This window comes from Oncorhynchus mykiss, chromosome 16 (genome assembly GCF_057628025.1).
Source record: "Oncorhynchus mykiss isolate SJ-2025 chromosome 16, ASM5762802v1, whole genome shotgun sequence".
Classification (NCBI taxonomy): Eukaryota; Metazoa; Chordata; class Actinopteri; order Salmoniformes; family Salmonidae; genus Oncorhynchus; species Oncorhynchus mykiss.
In genome coordinates, this window is record NC_143037.1 from 69,659,699 (window position 1) to 69,683,110 (window position 23,412).

Sequence of the window (23,412 nt, forward strand, 5' to 3'; positions counted from 1 at the left end):
ACCATATGTGAATTGATTGCCCCCCATTTATCTTCAGAGTTCGTACTGCTAGGTGACCTAAACTGGGATATTCTTAACACCCTGGGCGCCCTACAATCTAAGGTAGATGCCATCAATCTCACACAAATTATCAAGGAACCTACCAGGTACAACCCCAAATCCGTAAACATAGGCACCCTCATAGATATCATCCTGACCAACTAAAAACAGCTCTGCTGTCTTCAACCAGGGTCTCAGTGATCACTGCCTCATTGCCTGCATCAGTAATGGGTCTGCGGTCAAACAACCACCCCTCATCACTGTCAAATGCTCCCTAAAACACTTTAGCGAGCAGACCTTTCTAATCGACCTGGCCCGGGTATCCTGGAAGGATATTGACTCACCCTGTCAGTAGAGGATGCCTGGTTATTCTTTAAAAGTGCTTTCCTCACCATCTTAAATAAGCATGCCCCATTCAAAAAATGTAGAACTAAGAACAGATATAGCCCTTGGTTCACTCCAGACTTGACTGCCCTTGACCAGCACAAAAACATTATGTGGAGTACTGCATTAGCATCGAATAGCCCCCGCGATATGCAACTTTTCAGGGAAGTTAGGAACAAATATACACAGTCAGTTAGGAAAGCAAAGGCTAGCTTTTTCAAACAAAAATTTGCATCCTGTAGCACAAATTGTAAAAAGTTTTGGGACACTGTAAAGTCCATGGAGAATAAGAGCACCTCCTCCCAGCTGCCCGCTGCACTGAGGCTAGGAAACACTGTCACCACTGATAAATCCACGATAATCGATCATTTCAATAAGCATTCTCCTTCACCCAAAATTTCAATAAGCTTCTCCTTCACCCAAATCCAGGTAGCTGATGTTCTGAAAGAGCAGCAAAATCTGGACCCCTACAAATCAGCAGGGCTAGACAATCTGGACCCTCTCTTTATAAAATTATCAGCCGCAATTGTTGCAACCCCTATTACTAGCCTGTTCAACCTCTCTTTCGTATTGTCTGAGATCCCTAAAGATTGGAAAGCTGCCGCGGTCATCCCCCTCTTCAAAGGGGGAGACACTCTAGACCCAAACTGTTATAGACCTATATCCATCCTGCCCTGCCTTTCTATCCATCCTGCCCTGTCTTCGAAAGCCAAGCTAACAAACAGATCACCAACCACTTCAAATCCCACCGTACCTTCTCCGCTATGCAATTTGGTTTCCGAGCTGGTCATGGGTATTTTTTATTTAAGTACTTTACACCACTGATCACTAGACGTGTACACTGCATGATTACCATTTCTCATTAGGTTTGTTGTCCCCAGTACCTTCCATTTCTCTGTCCCTTCTTCCTGTCCATTTCTCTGTCCCTTCTACCTGTCCATGTCTATGTCCCTGCTACCTGTCCATTTCTATGTCCCCAGTACCTGTCCATTTCTCTGTCCCTTCTTCCTGTCCATTTCTCTGTCCCTTCTACCTGTCCATTTCTCTGTCCCTTCTACCTGTCCATTTCTATGTCCCTGCTACCTGTCCATTTCTATGTCCCCAGTACCTGTCAATTTCTCTGTCCCTTCTTCCTGTCCATTTCTCTGTCCCTTTTACCTGTCCATTTCTCTGTCCCTTCTACCTGTCCATTTCTATGTCCCCAGTACCTGTCCATTTCTCTGTCCCTTCTACCTGTCCATTTCTCTGTCCCTTCTTCCTGTCCATTTCTCTGTCTCGTGTACCTGTCCATTTCTCTGTCCCTTCTTCCTGTCCATTTCTCTGTCCCTTCTTCCTGTCCATTTCTCTGTCCCTCCTTCCTGTCCATTTCTCTGTCTCGTGTACCTGTCCATTTCTCTGTCTCGTGTACCTGTCCATTTCTCTGTCCCTTCTTCCTGTCCATTTCTCTGTCCCTTCTTCCTGTTCATTTCTCTGTCCCTTCTTCCTGTCCATTTCTCTGTCTCGTGTACTTGTCCATTTCTCTGTCCCTTCTTCCTGTCCATGTCTCTGTACCGGTTTCTGAAATTAATTGAAAAATATTGACAATAAACATGACTTTATGCCATCTATTTTCATAGCATCATTTAAACAACTTGACAAGGAGCAAACGCATGACTACATCCACGTTCCAAACATAGGGCACCTGTTATCTGTCAAGCCTCTCTTCTACACTGAGGTGGCTACACAGCCTGGTAGAACTCATCAAAGAATTTCAAGTGACGGACAGAACCAATCAATATGTTACTTCACTGAAAGCTCCTCTGTGTTTCCTCTCGTCCTCAGAGAGATGAGAGATCATGGTAGATAGATACTTACGACTGGAGCACGCTGCAGTTGTAGTAGATGAAGTCAGTGGTGATGAATTTGTGCCCTGTCTCCTTGGACTTCAGGGAAAGCTTTAGCACTCTCTTGTCCCCTGGAATAAAGAGAAGACCCACAGTAAACCAGACAGCCTAGAGGCTCTGAAATCATTATCAGTCCCATTCCAGGTGCTATACCCCAGAAAAATAATGTTCTTCTGTCTAATTCAATAATGTAGATGTTGATAAAAATGTCTGATTGCTCCTGTCTTTTATCTACCATTTCCATTAGCAAGAGAAGTGCACTTATAGTCCAAAACAGAACCCTACAAACAGGCCACATCTCTGCTGCTAGTCCAATTATACCTGTAGGCTTGACTTCAAGATAATTGGCAAAACATTTCCAGTGGACTTTCAATAACTGCTACTAATGGAACAAAAAATGAGCTACTGCACTTTTCAGGTTCCCATCCATCAGTCCATCCGGTAAGAGCATTCAGTTGTTTTTCATAATTTTTTGAAAACACATTAAGGCCCATGTTCACATGGCTCCGAACAACTAAAACCTGGTGTACTTCAGACACATTGCAGCTGTCGTCACCACTAGTTGACATAAAACAACCCACAAAGCTGTATGGAACGATAGAGCTAATTTCACACATAGTGATAAATATGATCATCAGAAAATAAAAACATTATCACTCAATAGCTAGCACATTGTTTTATAACATTTGAATGTGTACTAGATTTATATTAGTCTCTGATAGAAGCCTTACCGTATCCCTGTGTGAGGGAGGGGACATCTCTGAGGGAGGGGGACATACAGAGGACCTGCCCCTTGGCCAATACCTCCCCTGGGCTCTCTGTCAGCTCCTCAAACACACATGTCACCCCGGCTGACAGGCTGGGCACGTTGACCACTCTCACACTCAGCTGGAGGGAGGAGAGGGGGGAAAGGTGAGAGAGAGAAAGAGGGAGGGTGAGATAGAGAGAGAGGGAGGAAGAGAAAGGGAGAGAGGGAGGGAGAGAGAGGCAGTATATTATTTGACAGTTGGAGTCATCCCTCTGCGTATCCTAAACCAGAAATCTGCAATGACAGGTTAATAATAAGCCAGCTCCATATTGGTCATGTTGTGATTAGCTAGCATCGTGTTGTGATTAGCTAGCTTTGTGTTGTGATTAGTTAGCATCATGTTGTGATTAGCTAGCATCGTGTTGTGATTAGCTAGCTTCGTGTTGTGATTAGTTAGCATCGTGTTGTGATTAGCTAGCTTCGTGTTGTGATTAGCTTATGTCATGTTGTGATTAGCTAGCATAGTGTAGTGATTAGCGAGCATCGTGTTGTGATTAGCGGGTTTCGTGTTGTGATTAGCAAGTGTCGTGATTAGCTAGTGTCATGTTGTGATTAAATAGCATTGTGTTGTGATTAGCTAGTGTCATGTTGTAATTAAATAGCATCATGTTGTGATTAGCTAGTGTCATGTTGTGATTAAATTGCATCGTGTTGTGATTAGCTAGTGTCATGTTGTGATTAAATAGCATCGTGTTGTGATTAGCTAGTGTCATGTTGTAATTAAATAGCATCGTGTTGTGATTAAATAGCGTTGTGATTAGCTAGTGTCATGTTGTGATTAAATAGCACTCGTGTTGTGATTAGCTAGTGTCATGTTGTGATTAAATAGCATCGTGTTGTGATTAGCTAGTGTCCTGTTGTGATTAAATAGCATCGTGTTGTGATTAAATAGCGTTGTGATTAGCTAGTGTCATGTTGTGATTAAATAGCACTCGTGTTGTGATTAGCTAGTGTCCTGTTGTGATTAAATAGCATCGTGTTGTGATTAGCTAGTGTCATGTTGTGATTAAATAGCATTGTGTTGTGATTAAATAGTGTTGTGATTAGCTAGCACCATGCAGTGATAAGCTACCGTCGTGTTTTTCTCTGGTGTGAACACAGCCTGTAATTACCTGAGTGGACGTAGAGGTCACAGATATGTTGTTAGGTGTGACACTAATGTCCACACAGTGATCTAGCTCTGTGTTGAAATGCTGCGGCTCGACCCACTTCTCACAGGCCTCCTGTCTGGAACACCTGGGAGGAAACACAATGAGGCCAGGGGTCAATAATGATCACAATATTACATGCTGTTCTACTTAAATGTCAGCTCAGCTCAGTACACAGCTGTACTGGGTAACATTCAGCTCAGTACACAGCCGTATTACTGGGTAACATTCAGCTCAGTACAGTACACAGTCGTATTACTGGGTAACATTCAGCTCAGTACAGTACACAGCCGTATTACTGGGTAACATTCAGCTCAATACAGTACACAGCCGTATTACTGGGTAACATTCAGCTCAGTACACAGCCGTATTACTGGGTAACATTCAGCTCAGTACACAGCCGTATTACTGGGTAACATTCAGCTCAGTACACAGCCGTATTACTGGGTAACATTCAGCTCAGTACACAGCCGTATTACTGGGTAACATTCAGCTCAGTACACAGCCGTATTACTGGATAACATTCAGCTCAGTACACAGCCGTATTACTGGGTAACATTCAGCTCAGTACAGTACACAGCCGTATTACTGGGTAACATTCAGCTCAGTACACAGCCGTATTACTGGGTAACATTCAGCTCAATACACAGCCGTATTACTGGGTAACATTCAGCTCAGTACACAGCCGTATTACTGGGTAACATTCAGCTCAGTACAGTACACAGTCGTATTACTGGGTAACATTCAGCTCAATACACAGCCGTATTACTGGGTAACATTCAGCTCAGTACACAGCCGTATTACTGGGTAACATTCAGCTCAGTACAGTACACAGTCGTATTACTGGGTAACATTCAGCTCAGTACAGTACACAGTCGTATTACTGGGTAACATTCAGCTCAGTACACAGTCGTATTACTGGGTGACATTCAGCTCAATACACAGTCGTATTACTGGGTAACATTCAGCTCAGTACACAGTCGTATTACTGGGTAACATTCAGCTCAGTACAGTACACAGTCGTATTACTGGGTAACATTCAGCTCAGTACACAGCCGTATTACTGGGTAACATTCAGCTCAGTACACAGTCGTATTACTGGGTAACATTCAGCTCAGTACACAGTCGTATTACTGGGTAACATTCAGCTCAATACACAGCCGTATTACTGGGTAACATTCAGCTCAGTACACAGTCGTATTACTGGGTAACATTCAGCTCAATACAGTACACAGTCGTATTACTGGGTAACATTCAGCTCAGTACAGTACACAGTCGTATTACTGGGTAACATTCAGCTCAGTACAGTACACAGTCGTATTACTGGGTAACATTCAGCTCAGTACACAGTCGTATTACTGGGTAACATTCAGCTCAGTACAGTACACAGTCGTATTACTGGGTAACATTCAGCTCAATACACAGTCGTATTACTGGGTAACATTCAGCTCAGTACACAGTCGTATTACTGGGTAACATTCAGCTCAGTACAGTACACAGCCGTATTACTGGGTAACATTCAGCTCAGTACAGTACACAGTCGTATTACTGGGTAACATTCAGCTCAGTACACAGTCGTATTACTGGGTAACATTCAGCTCAGTACACAGCCGTATTACTGGGTAACATTCAGCTCAGTACACAGCCGTATTACTGGGTAACATTCAGCTCAATACACAGTCGTATTACTGGGTAACATTCAGCTCAGTACAGTACACAGTCGTATTACTGGGTAACATTCAGCTCAGTACAGTACACAGCCGTATTACTGGGTAACATTCAGCTCAATACAGTACACAGCCGTATTACTGGGTAACATTCAGCTCAGTACACAGCCGTATTACTGGGTAACATTCAGCTCAGTACACAGCCGTATTACTGGGTAACATTCAGCTCAGTACACAGCCGTATTACTGGGTAACATTCAGCTCAGTACACAGCCGTATTACTGGGTAACATTCAGCTCAGTACACAGCCGTATTACTGGATAACATTCAGCTCAGTACACAGCCGTATTACTGGGTAACATTCAGCTCAGTACAGTACACAGCCGTATTACTGGGTAACATTCAGCTCAGTACACAGCCGTATTACTGGGTAACATTCAGCTCAATACACAGCCGTATTACTGGGTAACATTCAGCTCAGTACACAGCCGTATTACTGGGTAACATTCAGCTCAGTACAGTACACAGTCGTATTACTGGGTAACATTCAGCTCAATACACAGCCGTATTACTGGGTAACATTCAGCTCAGTACACAGCCGTATTACTGGGTAACATTCAGCTCAGTACAGTACACAGTCGTATTACTGGGTAACATTCAGCTCAGTACAGTACACAGTCGTATTACTGGGTAACATTCAGCTCAGTACACAGTCGTATTACTGGGTGACATTCAGCTCAATACACAGTCGTATTACTGGGTAACATTCAGCTCAGTACACAGTCGTATTACTGGGTAACATTCAGCTCAGTACACAGCCGTATTACTGGGTAACATTCAGCTCAGTACACAGTCGTATTACTGGGTAACATTCAGCTCAGTACACAGTCGTATTACTGGGTAACATTCAGCTCAATACACAGCCGTATTACTGGGTAACATTCAGCTCAGTACACAGTCGTATTACTGGGTAACATTCAGCTCAATACAGTACACAGTCGTATTACTGGGTAACATTCAGCTCAGTACAGTACACAGTCGTATTACTGGGTAACATTCAGCTCAGTACAGTACACAGTCGTATTACTGGGTAACATTCAGCTCAGTACACAGTCGTATTACTGGGTAACATTCAGCTCAGTACAGTACACAGTCGTATTACTGGGTAACATTCAGCTCAATACACAGTCGTATTACTGGGTAACATTCAGCTCAGTACACAGTCGTATTACTGGGTAACATTCAGCTCAGTACAGTACACAGCCGTATTACTGGGTAACATTCAGCTCAGTACAGTACACAGTCGTATTACTGGGTAACATTCAGCTCAGTACACAGTCGTATTACTGGGTAACATTCAGCTCAGTACACAGCCGTATTACTGGGTAACATTCAGCTCAGTACACAGCCGTATTACTGGGTAACATTCAGCTCAATACACAGTCGTATTACTGGGTAACATTCAGCTCAGTACACAGTCGTATTACTGGGTAACATTCAGCTCAGTACACAGCCGTATTACTGGGTAACATTCAGCTCAGTACACAGCCGTATTACTGGGTAACATTCAGCTCAGTACACAGCCGTATTACTGGGTAACATTCAGCTCAGTACACAGTCGTATTACTGGGTAACATTCAGCTCAGTACACAGCCGTATTACTGGGTAACATTCAGCTCAATACACAGTCGTATTACTGGGTAACAATCAGCTCAGTACACAGTCGTATTACTGGGTAACATTCAGCTCAGTACACAGTCGTATTACTGGGTAACATTCAGCTCAGTACACAGCCGTATTACTGGGTAACATTCAGCTCAGTACACAGTCGTATTACTGGGTAACATTCAGCTCAGTACACAGCCGTATTACTGGGTAACATTCAGCTCAGTACACAGTCGTATTACTGGGTAACATTCAGCTCAGTACACAGCCGTATTACTGGGTAACATTCAGCTCAATACACAGTCGTATTACTGGGTAACAATCAGCTCAGTACACAGTCGTATTACTGGGTAACATTCAGCTCAGTACACAGTCGTATTACTGGGTAACATTCAGCTCAGTACACAGCCATATTACTGGGTAACATTCAGCTCAGTACAGTACACAGTCGTATTACTGGGTAACATTCAGCTCAGTACACAGCCGTATTACTGGGTAACAATTCATGCACTCCATTGTCCAACAGAGCCCTGAGAATCTGGGACAAATTCATAACTTCAGGAATAAGCTTTAGGTGTAACAAATGACTGAGTTGGCCTCAAAGAGCAGGTTGGGTATGAGCAGAAGCACACAAATGATACCAGTGTATATCATGAACACACATTTAGGAAAATATGTGAAAATATTTTGAAAACATTTGAAAATGTCAGAATAATAGAAGAGAGAATGATTTATTTCAGCTTTTATTTCTTTCATCACATTCCCAGTGGGTCAGAAGTGTACATTCACTCAATAAGTATTTGGTAGCATTGCCTTTACATTGTTTAACTTGGGTCAAACGTTTTGAGTAGCCTTCCACAAGCTTCCCACAATAAGTTGGGTGAATTTTGGCCCTTACCTCCTGACAGAGCTGGTGTAACTGAGTCAGGTTTGTAGGCCTCCTTACTCGCACACGCTTTTTCAGTTCAGCCCACACATTTTTTAAAGGATTGAGGTCAGGGCTTTGTGATGGCCACTCCAATACCTTGACTTTGTTGTCCTGAAGCCATTTTGCCTCAACTTTGGAAGTATGCTTGGGGTCATTGTCCAATTGGAAGACCCATTTGCGACCAAGCTTTAACCAGTTATGCATTAGGGGGCGCTCTTTTAATTTTTGGATAAAAAAACGTTCCCGTTTTAAACAAGATATTTTGTCACGAAAAGATGCTCGACCCTGCATATAATTGACAGCGTTGGAAAGAAAACACTCTTGACGTTTCCAAAACTGCAAAGATATTGTCTGTGAGTATCACAGAACTAATGCTACAGGCGAAACCAAGATGAAATTTCATACAGGAAGTACCCCAGATTTTGAATGCGCTGTGTTCCAATGTCTCCTTATATGGCTGTGAATGCGCCAGGAATGAGCCTACACTTTCTGTCGTTTCCCCAAGGTGTCTGCAGCATTGTGACGTATTTGTAGGCATATCATTGGAAGATTGACCATAAGAAACTTCCTTTACTAGGTGCCCGCATGGTGTCCTCCGTCAAAATGATTGCGTAGTCTCCAGCTGCGTGCATTTTTCCATTTGGTTCAGAGGAGAAACCAAACTGCCAGGAATGATTTATCATCGAATAGATATGTGAAAAACACCTTGAGGATTGATTCTAAACAACGTTTGCCATGTGTCTGTCGATATTATGTTAATTTGGAAAAAAGTTTGGCGTTGTAATGACTGCATTTTCAGGTTTTTTTCTTAGCCAAACGTGATGAACAAAACGGAGCGATTTCTCCTACACAAATAATATTTTTGGAAAAACTTAACATTTGCTATCTAACTGAGAGTCTCCTCATTGAAAACATCAAGGTAAATTATTTTATTTTAATGCTTTTCTTGTTTTTGTGAAAATGTTGCCTGCTGAATGCTAGGCTTAATGCTATGCTAGCTATCAATACTCTTACACAAATGCTTGTGTAGCTATGGTTGAAAAGAATATTTAGAAAATCTGAGATGACAGTGTTGTTAACAAAAGGCTAAGCTTGTGAGCCAATATATTTATTTCATTTCATTTGCGATTTTCATGAATAGTTAACGTTGCGTTATGCTAATGAGCTTGAGGCTATGATTACGCTCCTGGATACGGGATTGCTCGAAGCTAGAGGTTAACTATCTGACTAATGTCTTGAGATGTTGCTTCAATGAATCCCCATAATTTTCCTCCCTCACGATGACATCTATTTTGTGAAGTGCACCTGTCACTCCTGCAGCAAAGCACCCCCACAACATGATGCTGCCCCCCCCGCGCGTCACGGTTGGGATGGTGTTCCTCGGCTTGCAAGCTTCCCCCCTTTTCCTCCAAACATAAGGATGGTCATTTTGGCCAAACAGTTCTATTTTTGTTTCATCAGACCAGAGGATATTTCTCCAGAAAGTACAATCTTTGTCCCAATGTGCAGTTGCAAACCGTAGTCTCGCTTTTTTTATGGCGGTTTTGGAGCAGTATGTTCTTCCTTGCTGAGCGGCCTTTCAGGATTTTCTGAGGTCTTGGCTGATTTCTTTTGATTTTCCAATGATGTCAAGCAAAGAGGCACTGAGTTTGAAGGTAGGCCTTGAAATACATCCACAGGTACACCTTCAATTGACTCAAATTAGGTCAATTAGCCATGACATCATTTTCTGGAATTTTCCAGGCTGTTTAAAGGCACAGTCAACTCAGTGTATGTAAACTTCTGACCCACTGGATTTGTGATACAGTGAATTATAAGTGAAATAATCTGTCTGTAAACAATTGTTGGAAAAATGACTTGTGTAATGCACAAAGTAGATGTCCTAACCGACTTGCCAAAACTATAGCTTGTTAACAAGAAATTTGTGGAGTGGTTGAACAATGAGTTTTAATGACTCCAACCAAAGTGTACGTAAACTTCCAACTGTATATAATAATAATATATGCCGTTTAGCAGACGATTTTTGTCACGTCTGCTTCCGCTCTGATTGTTTTTTTTGTCCTTATTTTCTTGTATGCTGACGCTATTCCTGTCTTGTTTCATGTCCGTTATTTATGAAATGTTTTACTCCCCATACCGGTTTCGTCTCTCAAGCGTCATTCCATGTGACAGATCTAATCCAAAGCGATTTACAGTCATCCATACATTTTACCTACGGGTGGCTGCGGGAATCGAACCCACATGCCATGCTCTACCAACTGAGCCATACAGGACCACATGGATTATTGGAAACAATTGTTTCATATATTCCTATTGAAGCCAGAACATCTCAGGTTAATGCCACATAGCAGCCATTCTCTCTCTCATTGCGGTTTTATTTTAACCTGTCTGCGAGTAAGGCTAGTTTCCAGAATTGCTGCCTGTCTGACGTGCCCAAAGTAAACTGCGTGTTACTCAGGCCCAGAAGCTAGGATATGTATATAATTGGTAGAATTGGATAGAAAACACGCTGAAGTTTATAAAACTGTTAAAATAATGTCTGTGAGTATAACATAATCGATATAGCAGGCGAAAACCCGAGGATAATCCACCCGGGAATATTTTTTTGGAGCTCAGAATGACTTGCAATGCAATGCTATTGAAAGATCTAATTTCCGCCTCCCAGATTGCAGTTCCTATGGCTTCCAGTAGATGTCAACTGTCTTTATTCAAGGTTTTAGGCTTGTTTTTTTGAAAAATGAAGATGTATTTGTAGTCGTTCCAAGTTGAGTGCCGGGGCAAAAGTAGTCTTTTGAGTGCGTGAATGTGGGCGCGCTCTTTGTTCTTTTCCTTTGCTATTGACCATAGTAATCTCCGTCTGAAATATTATAATTTATTTAGATATTAGACAACCTGAGGGCTAATAAAAAACATTGTTTGACACGTTTGGACGAACTTTGCTGGCTGGTAAATTTTTGGAATCCTCTATATGCATGTTGAAGGACTGGATTATTGAATTCAATGGCGACAACTAAATGGCGTTTTTGGGATATAAAGGACTTTATCGAACAAAACAACCATTTATTATTTAGCTGGGACCCTTTTGATTGCAAACAGAGGAAGATATTCAAAAGTAAGTGATTTATTTTATCGCTATTTGTTATTTCGTGACGCCTGTGCTGGTTTGAAAAATATGCTAATATAAGGTGCGGTCCTCAGACAATCGAATGCTATGCTTTCGCCGTAAAGCCTTTTTGAAATCTGACAATGCAGTTCGATTACCAAGGTTCTATGCTAAAGAATCATGTATGACACTTGAATTTGAATTTGGCGCCCTCCGATTTCACCGGATGTTGTCGAATTTGATCCCGTTAGCGGGATCTCCGCTCGAAGTGGTTTTAAACCTGCTATTTTCTGCTGTGGAAGAAAATGTCCTACTTTTCTCCAAACAGATTCTAAGGAGCAGCCTGATATGAAAACATTTATAACAGCAACACATTTGTTAAACATGGCGTTATTGTCAGTGTAGTTGTTAAAGGGGCGATCTGCATTTCGCTACATTCATTTATTAACTTATAAACTAATTATATAAACCCATTGAATCTTGAAGAATATAAATTGCAAATGCCTCATGAGCTTAGTTCAACTGTCGTACCCCATCAGAACCCAAAATATAAGCTTGTTTTACTCCAATGATTGTAAACAATGTAAATGTAAACAAGCACTCTAGAGACTCAAATATATCATTTTGATATCATGGATGGTCAGTCCTTTCATCAATAGCTCTGTTTATGAACTTGAGAATGGTTGTATTTCTCCAGCCCCATCCCTCAGCTTTTTAGCGAAACAGTGGCAGGGGGAAAAACGTATTTATTGTTTTGACTGCTAATTGCCGCTTTAAAGGAAAATTCCACCCCCAAAACTATCTTCTGGTTTCAATTCAATAGTCATACAGACTGTATTTCTGTATTTTGAAAGTTATATATCTTTATGACTTGATTGAAAGTTACGTATCTTGAAAACTTGATTGCTGACATCCAAAACATTTTGGGACTATATCAAAAATGGACGAATGATACAAATACCAAAAGATAGCTTTTGGATGGAGTTTTCCTTTAAGCTTGACAGCTGCACTGAAAGTGGCTGAGGATTATCACCAATAAAAACTCCTGCTTATGCACCAACCAATAAGCCACTGGATATTACTGCACACGACTAGGGATCATCTCACATTGAGACAGACAGAGCAAAGCAGAGTATCAGATAGAACAGGGTCGAGGATGACAGCACCACTTCCCTACAATCTCCATTAACAACATCACCAAAAACTATTATATCAAATACTATAAAGTGATGAAAATGTAATATAAGGAAAAATAAACATCAATGGAAAAAATACTGGCAAGAAAAACAAGCCTGAAATGTATCACATGCCTACTTATATTATACAAGCCATTAAATGTGAGAAAGCAGAAGCAGTGAAGTAGAAATGGTGATTTGAAGGTTACCATTCAACTTAAGCGTGTGATAATTGAATTTGGATCGTCTGTGGAAGGAAAGTTCTTTTATTTTCCTTTAGAGGAACCACTTCTAAAAGAATTAAGAAGCCGCTGAAGTTCCAGGGCTGTTTTTCACCCAAGACGCAACACACCATTAATGATTTGTTTACTTCTAATTAAAGCCATATGTCTGGGGACAGAATGGGGGTAGGCTTAATTAAAAATGCAGGGCCTAGCACCAGACAAGACTGTTCTCTGTACAGTAAGTGGAACTGTGGTGTCTCCTCACAAGCCACCAACCATTCAGATCACTGGGATTCTTTCTGTTGCTTTGTCATATCTTCTCCTTCAGTTCCCAGAAATTAGATTTCATTCAATTACACTGCAGGCCTCTTCCTAGTGGAATGGCAGATATGTGATTTATGGTGAAACGTTGTCCCCCTGGGGTGAAGGCTCTCTCTCTCTCTCTCCCTCTCTCTCTCCCTCTCTCCCTCCTCTCTCTCCCCCTCTCTCTCTCTCTCTCCCTCTCTCTCTCAGCCCCACCATGACACCATGAGAAAGCCAGGGGATCAAGGACCTGCATTAGTGAGGTTCATCTTCTGTTCTCTGTGGGGACAAAATGGACTCACCACATCTTCAATTAGCAGGTGATGAGGCCTCTGTAATATATGATCAAGTGAAATAGGGCTATAAACTGTCAGAGGAGAATGTAGCGAGGTGCTAGAGGCCCGAGGAACGTGGGTGAGAAACGGGAGATTGGGCGGTCACATTAACCCTAAGAGAAAGGGTTAATGTGAGCATATCACGCTGAGCATATCACTTCATTTCAACTAGCGTTCTTTTTTTGAAACTTTTTTTTTCTCAGTTCAAATTGAGTCATTCCTTACGGCAATTCACCATTTCAGGTTTCACAAATTCTATTACCCTGCCCTTATTCCGTATCCTCAAAGTCAAATGAATCCAAGGATATATGCTCACACGATAGTCTAAATCACATTATGCTTAGAGCTCCCTGTTGATTCTGACTCTAAAAGGCAGAGATTCACCTTGTTCAAATCATTCATTGGACAAAGCAGAAGACAAAAGCCTTTCATAACACATGTAAATGATCTAATGATAATGGCATTACATAATTCAAATGGGAGTGTTGGGGTTAACTGGGAAGCACTGGGACACAGAGACAGGATCAAGGATCAATTGAGCACATTAATTGATATTGGGGAGGGTGGGGCCGTAACTGCCTCTAAGGGTCTGGGTTAATTATCTAGTTGACTTTGATTAGTGAGAAAGGCGACACAAGAGACGATCAAGTCTGCTGAAGGGGTGAAACCATATTGACAGGACAGTCACTTATCGCCAGCTTTTTTACTGTCCTTTTTACTATAACCTTCAACCATGTTAATCTGAAACACCGTCCCTCAAAGACATGTTCAGAATGTGCATTTGGGTTCTGCAAATGCCGGATTAAAGAAAGACATTTGTCAAGACAGCAAACATTGCAAATGAGAGTTTCATGTAATAAAAGTTGCTCTAATTAAAAGAATACGCTGACAATCCCAGTTATATTTAAATGAAGGCAGAGGTTTCATCGTTTATAGAACATTAATGAAGTATCTTGAGTAAGGGGTGTTTCCACAAGATAAATGCCACGAGACACTCTAACCAAGGGCCCCCTCAACAGATACAGTAGCAGACAAATACACAAAATAAGTCTGATTTGAATCACACAGCAAGTCCATCTTCCAGTTTCCTGTTGTTGCCATGGACACAGACCATTTCCCAGGGTGCACTTAGTTTTTTCCCCCTCCTCTACTACCCTGGCTCCACTAACATGATGGCTAGAGGCTAAAGAGCCCCGGGGGAAAAGCAGACAAAGCCCAGACAACAACAGGTAAAAGAAAGGAAGCAGGTCAAAGCTAGTCTCCCAATCCAGAGTGTGTTTGGCTTTTATTTGTATTTTTTAAGAGCCATCCCTCATGGCAACCCATCTCCCCAAGGGAAGGGGAGCTCTGGCAACACAGATTAAGAATTAAGATTTAACAACCCCGCCAAATTTCCCTGAATCTTTTTTTCGGAGCATCACTCCCATATGTGTCAAGACAGTAACACGACAAGCGATAAGTGCTTTGATAAATGTAGATATTACAGATGAGAGGAGCACATGGTGACACCCACCACAGCTTTCATATGAAAAGTCATAAATCAGGCAGTGCATTCAGATTGATAAGTGATTTAAATGAGGTCTTGAGAGTTATGTCACATCGAAGTACCAAAATAAAGCTCTCTATCTGTGAAATGAGAGCAAGGAGGTGAATGGGGCCATTGCAGACATCTGTGGTAAACATTGAATTATAAACCAGGTCGTTTGGGTCCTGGATGTTGATTGGTTGAATGCAGTGGTAAATCAGACAATATACCATGGCTATGATGCAAAAAACTTGTTTACTGTTGTAATTATGCTGGTAACCAGTTTATAATAGCAATAAGGCTCCTCAGGGGTTTGTGGCATATGGCCAATATACCACGGCTAAGGGCTGTATCCAGACACTCCGCTTTGTGCCTAAGAACAGCCCTTAGCCGTGGTATATTGGCCATATACCAAACCAAGCTTTATTTATCAAATCAAGCTTTATTTATACAGCACATTTATAGAGCTATATTTATACAGCACATTTATAGAGCTATATTTATACAGCACATTTATAAAGCTATATTTATACAGCACATTTATAGAGCTATATTTATACAGCACATTTATAGAGCTATATTTATACAGCACATTTATAGAGCTTTATTTATACAGACATGGAATGCAATGCAATGTGCTTTACAGGAAATAAAATAAATGAAAAACAATGAAATAAAAGGTGAAGTATTTACAACATAAAAAACTAAAGAATGACACAAACTGAACAACTAAAAAGCACCCCGAGGAAAATCAAAGCAAAAAAAATGTGTTTTAAGATCTCTTTGAAATATTTCCACAGTTTGGGCTCCCCTCAGGTTCTCTGGCAGGCTTTTCCAGAGGCTGGGGTCATACTGTAGTAACTAAAGGCTGCCTCTCCATGCCTCCTGGTCCTAGGCTTTGGGACAGTTAAAAGGCAGGAGGATTCGAGGGACCTACTGGATACAGAACTTAAAAGCATGTCTGATGTGTTGGGGTGCACAATCGTGGGTTGATTTAAAAACCAACAGAATAATCCTAAAATTAATTCTAAAACTCACAGGCAACCAGTGAAAAGACTTCAGTGTAATGTGTGCTCTTCGTCTGGTCTTGGTCAGTAGCCATGCTGCAGCATTCTGTATGTTTTGCAGTTGATCAATGGCTTTCTTGGGTAGACCAGACAGGAGAGCATTACAGTAGTCAAACCTGCTTGAAATAAAATAATGGATGAGTCTCTATGTATCCGCCTGAGAGAGAAACGGCCGCACCTTGGCAATGTCAGGCAGTTGGACCACACCCCCTCTGGCATTACTGTTTAATGTAACTCCGCTGAAGTGGCTACCTCATGGTCAAAAAGCTATATCCCCACAGGAATCATAAAGGTCAGTATGCTTTACAAAAGTCAGTATATTATTAGTTTCATTTCAGGACCTGTGACCACATCCACTGGCCTAGAAAAGGTCATATCGAAGATATTGAAGAAACCACATTGAGTTTTAGTAGTCCGGTCAGAAACCCCCAAAAATGAAACACAATCTAAAGTTAAGCACCAAGTAAAGTGTGTGCTGTCTGAAAACGTGGCTCATTGACTGGGGTTGAATAGGAGATGCCCATTGTGGTCCATGGAAGCGAGTCATTGGAGTAATTTGAGCTCGCGCCTGTACATGAATGAGCAGTCTGAGGTTGCCTGGCCTGGCTTGCATCTTGCTAGGATGAACAATACCCTGCTCTCTGTTTCTCATGAGCCCCAACATTCAGATTCCACTCATCATGTGACCTGACCTGAGTGTGTGTGTTGTCCCACAGAACGAATGTCACCCATCTCAATCTGACTCAATAAACATCCCTTTCTTTCTCTGTTTAAGCATCAGAGGGGTTCAAGTAGACATACTGACAGACAGAAAAAACAGAGAGCCTGACAGATAGCCTGACAGACAGACATACAGCCTGACAGACAGCCTGACAGACAGCTTGACAGACAGACATACAGCCTGACAGACAGACATACAGCCTGACAGACAGCCTGACAGACAGCTTGACAGACAGACATACAGCCTGACAGACAGACAGATAGCCTGTCAGACAGACAGCCTGACAGACAGCTTGACAGACAGACAGCCTGACAGACAGACAGCCTGACAGACAGCCTGACAGACAGACAGACAGACAGACAGACAGACAGACAGACAGACAGACAGACAGCCTGACAGACAGACAGACAGCCTGACAGACAGACAGCCTGACAGACAGACAGACAGCCTGACAGACAGACAGACAGACAGACAGCCTGACAGACAGACAGACAGACAGCCTGACAGACAGACAGACAGACAGACAGACAACCTGACAGACAGACAACCTGACAGACAGACAGCAGGTTGAAGCCACATAAAGGTGCCGAACCGGAGAGGATGGAAATAGAAGAGGATTGTGTCACTCTGGGATGTCGCTTCACCAGAGAGGAACAGAGGTTTGACATGTGAATCGGGCACAATTTAGCCATTCAATCTTCTCATCACTTTGCCTGATCTCACACTAATTGTGCTGTGCAGTGGTTGTCACAAGTTTGTGTAAAAAAAAAAAAACATTTGCGCGGAATACTGAATTGCTATGCAGAGAAATATCATTTTCAAACTAGTTTGGCAAATATCTATGCAAATTATTCCATTATCAGTCCCAGATTATAATCTTAATTAAATATTGTTATCTTGATAAAGGACTGAATGAAAATTCCACAATGGTCGTCATTGAGGTCCTAGGCTCAGAAAAATATTTTCATCTACCTCTGAACATTATCTAGATGTGCAACACAGGGGAAACATTGGACTGCTGACACCAGGCCCTGGTGTGAGAAATGTCACATAATGAAACAATTTCAGGACTCTCTATAATTCATATAAAACCCATAGCTTGCTGTTTAAAAGGCATGTGCTTCAATTTCCTGTCCCCTTTATTTCCCTACCTTTAGAGTTACTTTGTTTTTCCATTAATCATGGCCTATGTCAGAGAAAAACCCTCCATATTGTGGCCATTACACTCGATAAAGGGCACACTCTTCAGCCACACATGCTTCCCCCTTCGCAGGCTTCCCTTCTCCCCCGTGGCAGGACACAGCACTCTCTCATGATGTTCCCAGCCAATTCATTTACAGTGGGACTGGAGGAAAAATGTGCCTGATGACAAGTGAGGGAGTGAGGGAGGAGTGGCAGAGGGCCAGCAATATCCAGACGTTTCCTGAGCTCCGACCTACCAGCTGCTGCCGAAGGGTCAGCCCAAAAGGGTCAACAGGAAGGAGCACATTTGGGGCAGCTGTCACCTGTCACTTCCTGTGTGGAGCGGACCAGGTGGACTGGGTAACAGCACGCAGCTTCCCACTAGTTTGGCTGAACCCCGAACCTCTCAGTGGTCCATTAAAAGTTCAGAATCTACCAGATGTATTACTGCTACTTTCCAACAGCATCTGGCCTCCCGATGTTTAACAGAGCCCATTTTATTCTCCCTTTGATTGGTATCAAAATGTCACCTTGAAAATCCGTGCAGCCGCTCAGGAATCAATTCATTCTCATATAGTTGGTATCGACTGAGGCAACTTGATCACACTAAAACAACCACGCTATTAGTTTTCCCATTAAGTTCATCTACCCACAGAGAAGATAAGAGCATATGTAAAGTGAGCCACTTACTTGTTGTGAAGTACACACCATCCACAGTGGGGGTCTCCAGAGCCCAGACAGGTTTTACAGGTGGTGTACTGGCCACAGCTCTCCACAGGTAACCGGCTGACCTGCAGAACACAACTGAGCTTATCATCTTTATTCAACACACTTTCAGACTCACACGGACACTGTTCACTGTGCTTTCCTCACCTTCTCAATCTTTTTTACGTATACAGATTACACTGCAGTGATAGAGAGAGTGGGTCAGTTCATTATTACACTGCAGTGATAGAGAGAGTGGGTCAGTTCATTATTACACTGCAGTGATAGAGAGAGTGGGTCAGTTCATTATTACACTGCAGTGATAGAGAGAGTGGGTCAGTTCATTATTACACTGCAGTGATAGAGAGAGTGGGTCAGTTCATTATTACACTGCAGTGATAGAGAGAGTGGGTCAGTTCATTATTACACTGCAGTGATAGAGAGAGTGGGTCAGTTCATTATTAAACTGCAGTGATAGAGAGAGTGGGTCAGTTCATTATTACACTGCAGTGATAGAGAGAGTGGGTCAGTTCATTATTACACTGCAGTGATAGAGAGAGTGGGTCAGTTCATTATTAAACTGCAGTGATAGAGAGAGTGGGTCAGTTCATTATTACACTGCAGTGATAGAGAGAGTGGGTCAGTTCATTATTACACTGCAGTGATAGAGAGAGTGGGTCAGTTCATTATTACACTGCAGTGATAGAGAGAGTGGGTCAGTTCATTATTACACTGCAGTGATAGAGAGAGTGGGTCAGTTCATTATTACACTGCAGTGATAGAGAGAGTGGGTCAGTTCATTATTACACTGCAGTGATAGAGAGAGTGGGTCAGTTCATTATTACACTGCAGTGATAGAGAGAGTGGGTCAGTTCATTATTACACTGCAGTGATAGAGAGAGTGGGTCAGTTCATTATTACACTGCAGTGATAGAGAGAGTGGGTCAGTTCATTATTACACTGCAGTGATAGAGAGAGTGGGTCAGTTCATTATTACACTGCAGTGATAGAGAGAGTGGGTCAGTTCATTATTACACTGCAGTGATAGAGTGAGTGGGTCAGTTCATTATTAAACTGCAGTGATAGAGAGAGTGGGTCAGTTCATTATTACACTGCAGTGATAGAGAGAGTGGGTCAGTTCATTATTACACTGCAGTGATAGAGAGAGTGGGTCAGTTCATTATTAAACTGCAGTGATAGAGAGAGTGGGTCAGTTCATTATTACACTGCAGTGATAGAGAGAGTGGGTCAGTTCATTATTACACTGCAGTGATAGAGAGAGTGGGTCAGTTCATTATTACACTGCAGTGATAGAGAGAGTGGGTCAGTTCATTATTAAACTGCAGTGATAGAGAGAGTGGGTCAGTTCATTATTACACTGCAGTGATAGAGAGAGTGGGTCAGTTCATTATTACACTGCAGTGATAGAGAGAGTGGGTCAGTTCATTATTACACTGCAGTGATAGAGAGAGTGGGTCAGTTCATTATTACACTGCAGTGATAGAGAGAGTGGGTCAGTTCATTATTACACTGCAGTGATAGAGAGAGTGGGTCAGTTCATTATTACACTGCAGTGATAGAGAGAGTGGGTCAGTTCATTATTACACTGCAGTGATAGAGAGAGTGGGTCAGTTCATTATTACACTGCAGTGATAGAGAGAGTGGGTCAGTTCATTATTAAACTGCAGTGATAGAGAGAGTGGGTCAGTTCACCAGTGTTAGTAAACATTTCAAAACTTTAAGCGCTAGACGACTTATTCAGCTCATCACCCAGGGCTTATAGATAGCAACTAAATGGCTCAGGACAGACTCAGTGGGGAGCGTCATTTACGGTCGTTCCCTCGTCGTAAACATGCAGTCTAATAGGTTGCCTTGAACGATGGATTTAAATAAAACAATAAATTCTGTTTGAGTGACCTTCCCCCTCCCTTTGGCAGTAAGAGATGACCAGATGTCTCAGGGCAATGGACCACAGGTGCCCATTCTCTTTCTCTGCATGCTAACCCTGTCTCCTTAAAGGACATGGACAACGATCTCCTCACAGCTCACTGCAGCTCTCCTAAAGTGCTGAAATGCTGACTCTGAGAGGACCTAACCTTGGATAGTCTTTAAAAATGAATTTTGTAACAGAGAAAAACACAATCCCGCCAAAAAGGGATGTGGCGTTGCCTTTCAAGTTGCTGTTGAGTTCCTGGCACTGCTGCAGTGAAGAATGCTACTAGCATTAGCACTAACCGCTAACCCTGGCAGGCCCTGCCTCTCTGACTCTGTCTCCAGTGTCAGGGAGTCAGGCCGCAGGCTGTGGGTGGGCGAGGTGTTATGCCGAGCGCTGCGCTTCCTGTCCCATGCTAATTTATGCTGCAAAGTGCCAGCGCGTAAACACACCATCCCACCACTGACACCGCTTTGTAATCCTCTGCCCTCAAGTCTGTGTCTCTGGCACGATGCTCGGTTCGACACGCAACATCCCACAAGGTCCTTGTGGACAGACAGCTCACAAAGGGATGGAATTAAACAAGTCAACTCTGAAGTGGAGGTCGATTCAAGAGACTAAAATCCAACATTTTATTAGATGTAAAATAAAGCAGGCTGCCCACTGAAGACTATGCTCTAAACTCATATCTCTTCATGTATAGTCATGATGGTGTAACATTATACACTGAGTGTACAAAACATTAGGAACACCTGTTCTTTCCATGAAAGATTGACCAGGTGAATCCAGGTGAAAGCTATGATCCCTTATTGATGTCACTTGTTAAATCCAATTCAAATCTGTGTAGCACAAGAGGAGGAGACGGGTTAAAGAAGGATGTTTTAGCTTTGAGACAACTGAGACATGGATTGTGTATGTCTGCCGTTAAGTGTGTGAACGGGCAAGACAAAAGATTTAAGTGCTTTTGAACGGGGCATGGTAGTAGGTACCAGGCGCACCAACTGCAACGTTGCTGGGTTTCGAGGATGGTCAACCACCCAACGGACATCCAGCCAACTGTGGGGAAGCATAGGAGTCAACATGGACCAGCATCCCTGTGGTGCTTTCAACACCTAGTAGAGTCCATTCCCCAATCAATTGAGGCTGTTCTGAGGGCAAAAGGGGGGGTTGCATCTTAATATTAGGAAGGTGTCCATGTTTTGTATACTCAGTGTATATGCACAGTACTGTTGGTGCATGAAAATAGCATCATCAACTGCCACAGTTGTTTAAAGTGGGCCAGTGTGAAAAGCAGAGCTCTATCTTCAGTTCATCTTTGATCCACAGTATGTACCTCCCTGGGATGACAACAAGAGGGTTATTATGGGGCTACGGTGCACTCACGCCAAATCTCCTTGCAACACTCTGCCGGTCAGTGTCACTCACGCCAAATCTCCCTGCAACGCTCTGCCGGTCAGTGTCACTCACGCCAAATCTCCTTGCAACGCTCTGCCGGTCAGTGTCACTCACGCCAAATCTCCCTGCAACGCTCTGCCGGTCGGTGTCACTCACGCCAAATCTCCCTGCAACGCTCTGCCGGTCAGTGTCACTCACGCCAAATCTCCCTGCAACGCTCTGCCGGTCAGTGTCACTCACGCCAAATCTCCCTGCAACGCTCTGCCGGTCAGTGTCACTCACGCCAAATCTCCCTGCAACGCTCTGCCGGTCAGTGTCACTCACGCCAAATCTCCCTGCAACGCTCTGCCGGTCAGTGTCACTCACGCCAAATCTCCCTGCAACGCTCTGCCGGTCAGTGTTACCTATTAATTATTAATCTACCGCAATTCATTCTAATTTCATGAATACCAAAGACATAAGCAGGAGGCAGGCTCTGTAGAGGGATGTACTGTCTAGTAAGCATACATCTCAGTGCAGGAGTTCAGCCACAGATTGCTGCGGCTTTAGAGGAGATGAGAAGAACCCACTGGGCACGCACTAGTTAAATCAACGTTGTTTCCACGTCATTTCAATAAAATGACGTTGAACCAATGTAGAATAGATGTTGAATTGACGTCTACGCCCGGCGGGACGGGTCTACTCTTCTTTAATCAGTTACATATGTTACTATGTTAATACACATCCTGTATACAAAACAAATCAATAAGGAATAATTTGACACATGCTTAAGCATCGGAGTGCCTCATATTGAATTATTATGGAAAATATCAATTTCTGGAGCAGACCTGTCCCGTTTTACTCTCCCATGCAAGAGGAAGTACATTGTTTGAGTGAATGAGTCAGGCAGCACAGAGCGGTGCCATTCTCCTTATATCTGAATACCTTTGTTAATTCTGGCTATAAGGAGGGAGGGGCTGCTCTATCATGTTCCCCTTCCCTCTGTAACATCTGTCTCTCTGTAACATCAGTCTCTCTCTGTAATGTCAGCCTCTCTCTGTAACGTCAGCCTCTCTCTGTAACGTCAGCCTCTCTCTATAACGTCAGCCTCTCTCTGTAACGTCAGTCTCTGTCTGTAACGTCAGTCTGTCTGTAACGTCGGTCTCTCTCTGTAACGTCGGTCTCTCTCTGTAACATCAGTCTCTCTCTGTAACATCGGTCTCTGTCTGTAACGTCAGTCTCT

The 23,412-nt window shown here is 42.7% G+C and overlaps 1 protein-coding gene across 2 annotated transcripts in view; it reads right to left on the reverse strand.

The window, feature by feature from the left end:
* Nucleotides 1-23,412, reverse strand: part of LOC110492586 (plexin A3) — a 181,589-nt gene that overhangs the window by 80,802 nt on the left and 77,375 nt on the right. For both annotated transcript variants that reach the window (XM_036947590.2, XM_036947589.2), the window contains exons 5-8: nucleotides 18,848-18,948; nucleotides 4,227-4,350; nucleotides 3,038-3,194; nucleotides 2,278-2,377 (exon numbers count right to left, since the gene is read on the reverse strand). In XM_036947590.2, the coding sequence (XP_036803485.2) occupies nucleotides 2,278-2,377; nucleotides 3,038-3,194; nucleotides 4,227-4,350; nucleotides 18,848-18,948 (482 nt within the window). The remainder of the gene's footprint in view (nucleotides 1-2,277; nucleotides 2,378-3,037; nucleotides 3,195-4,226; nucleotides 4,351-18,847; nucleotides 18,949-23,412) is intronic.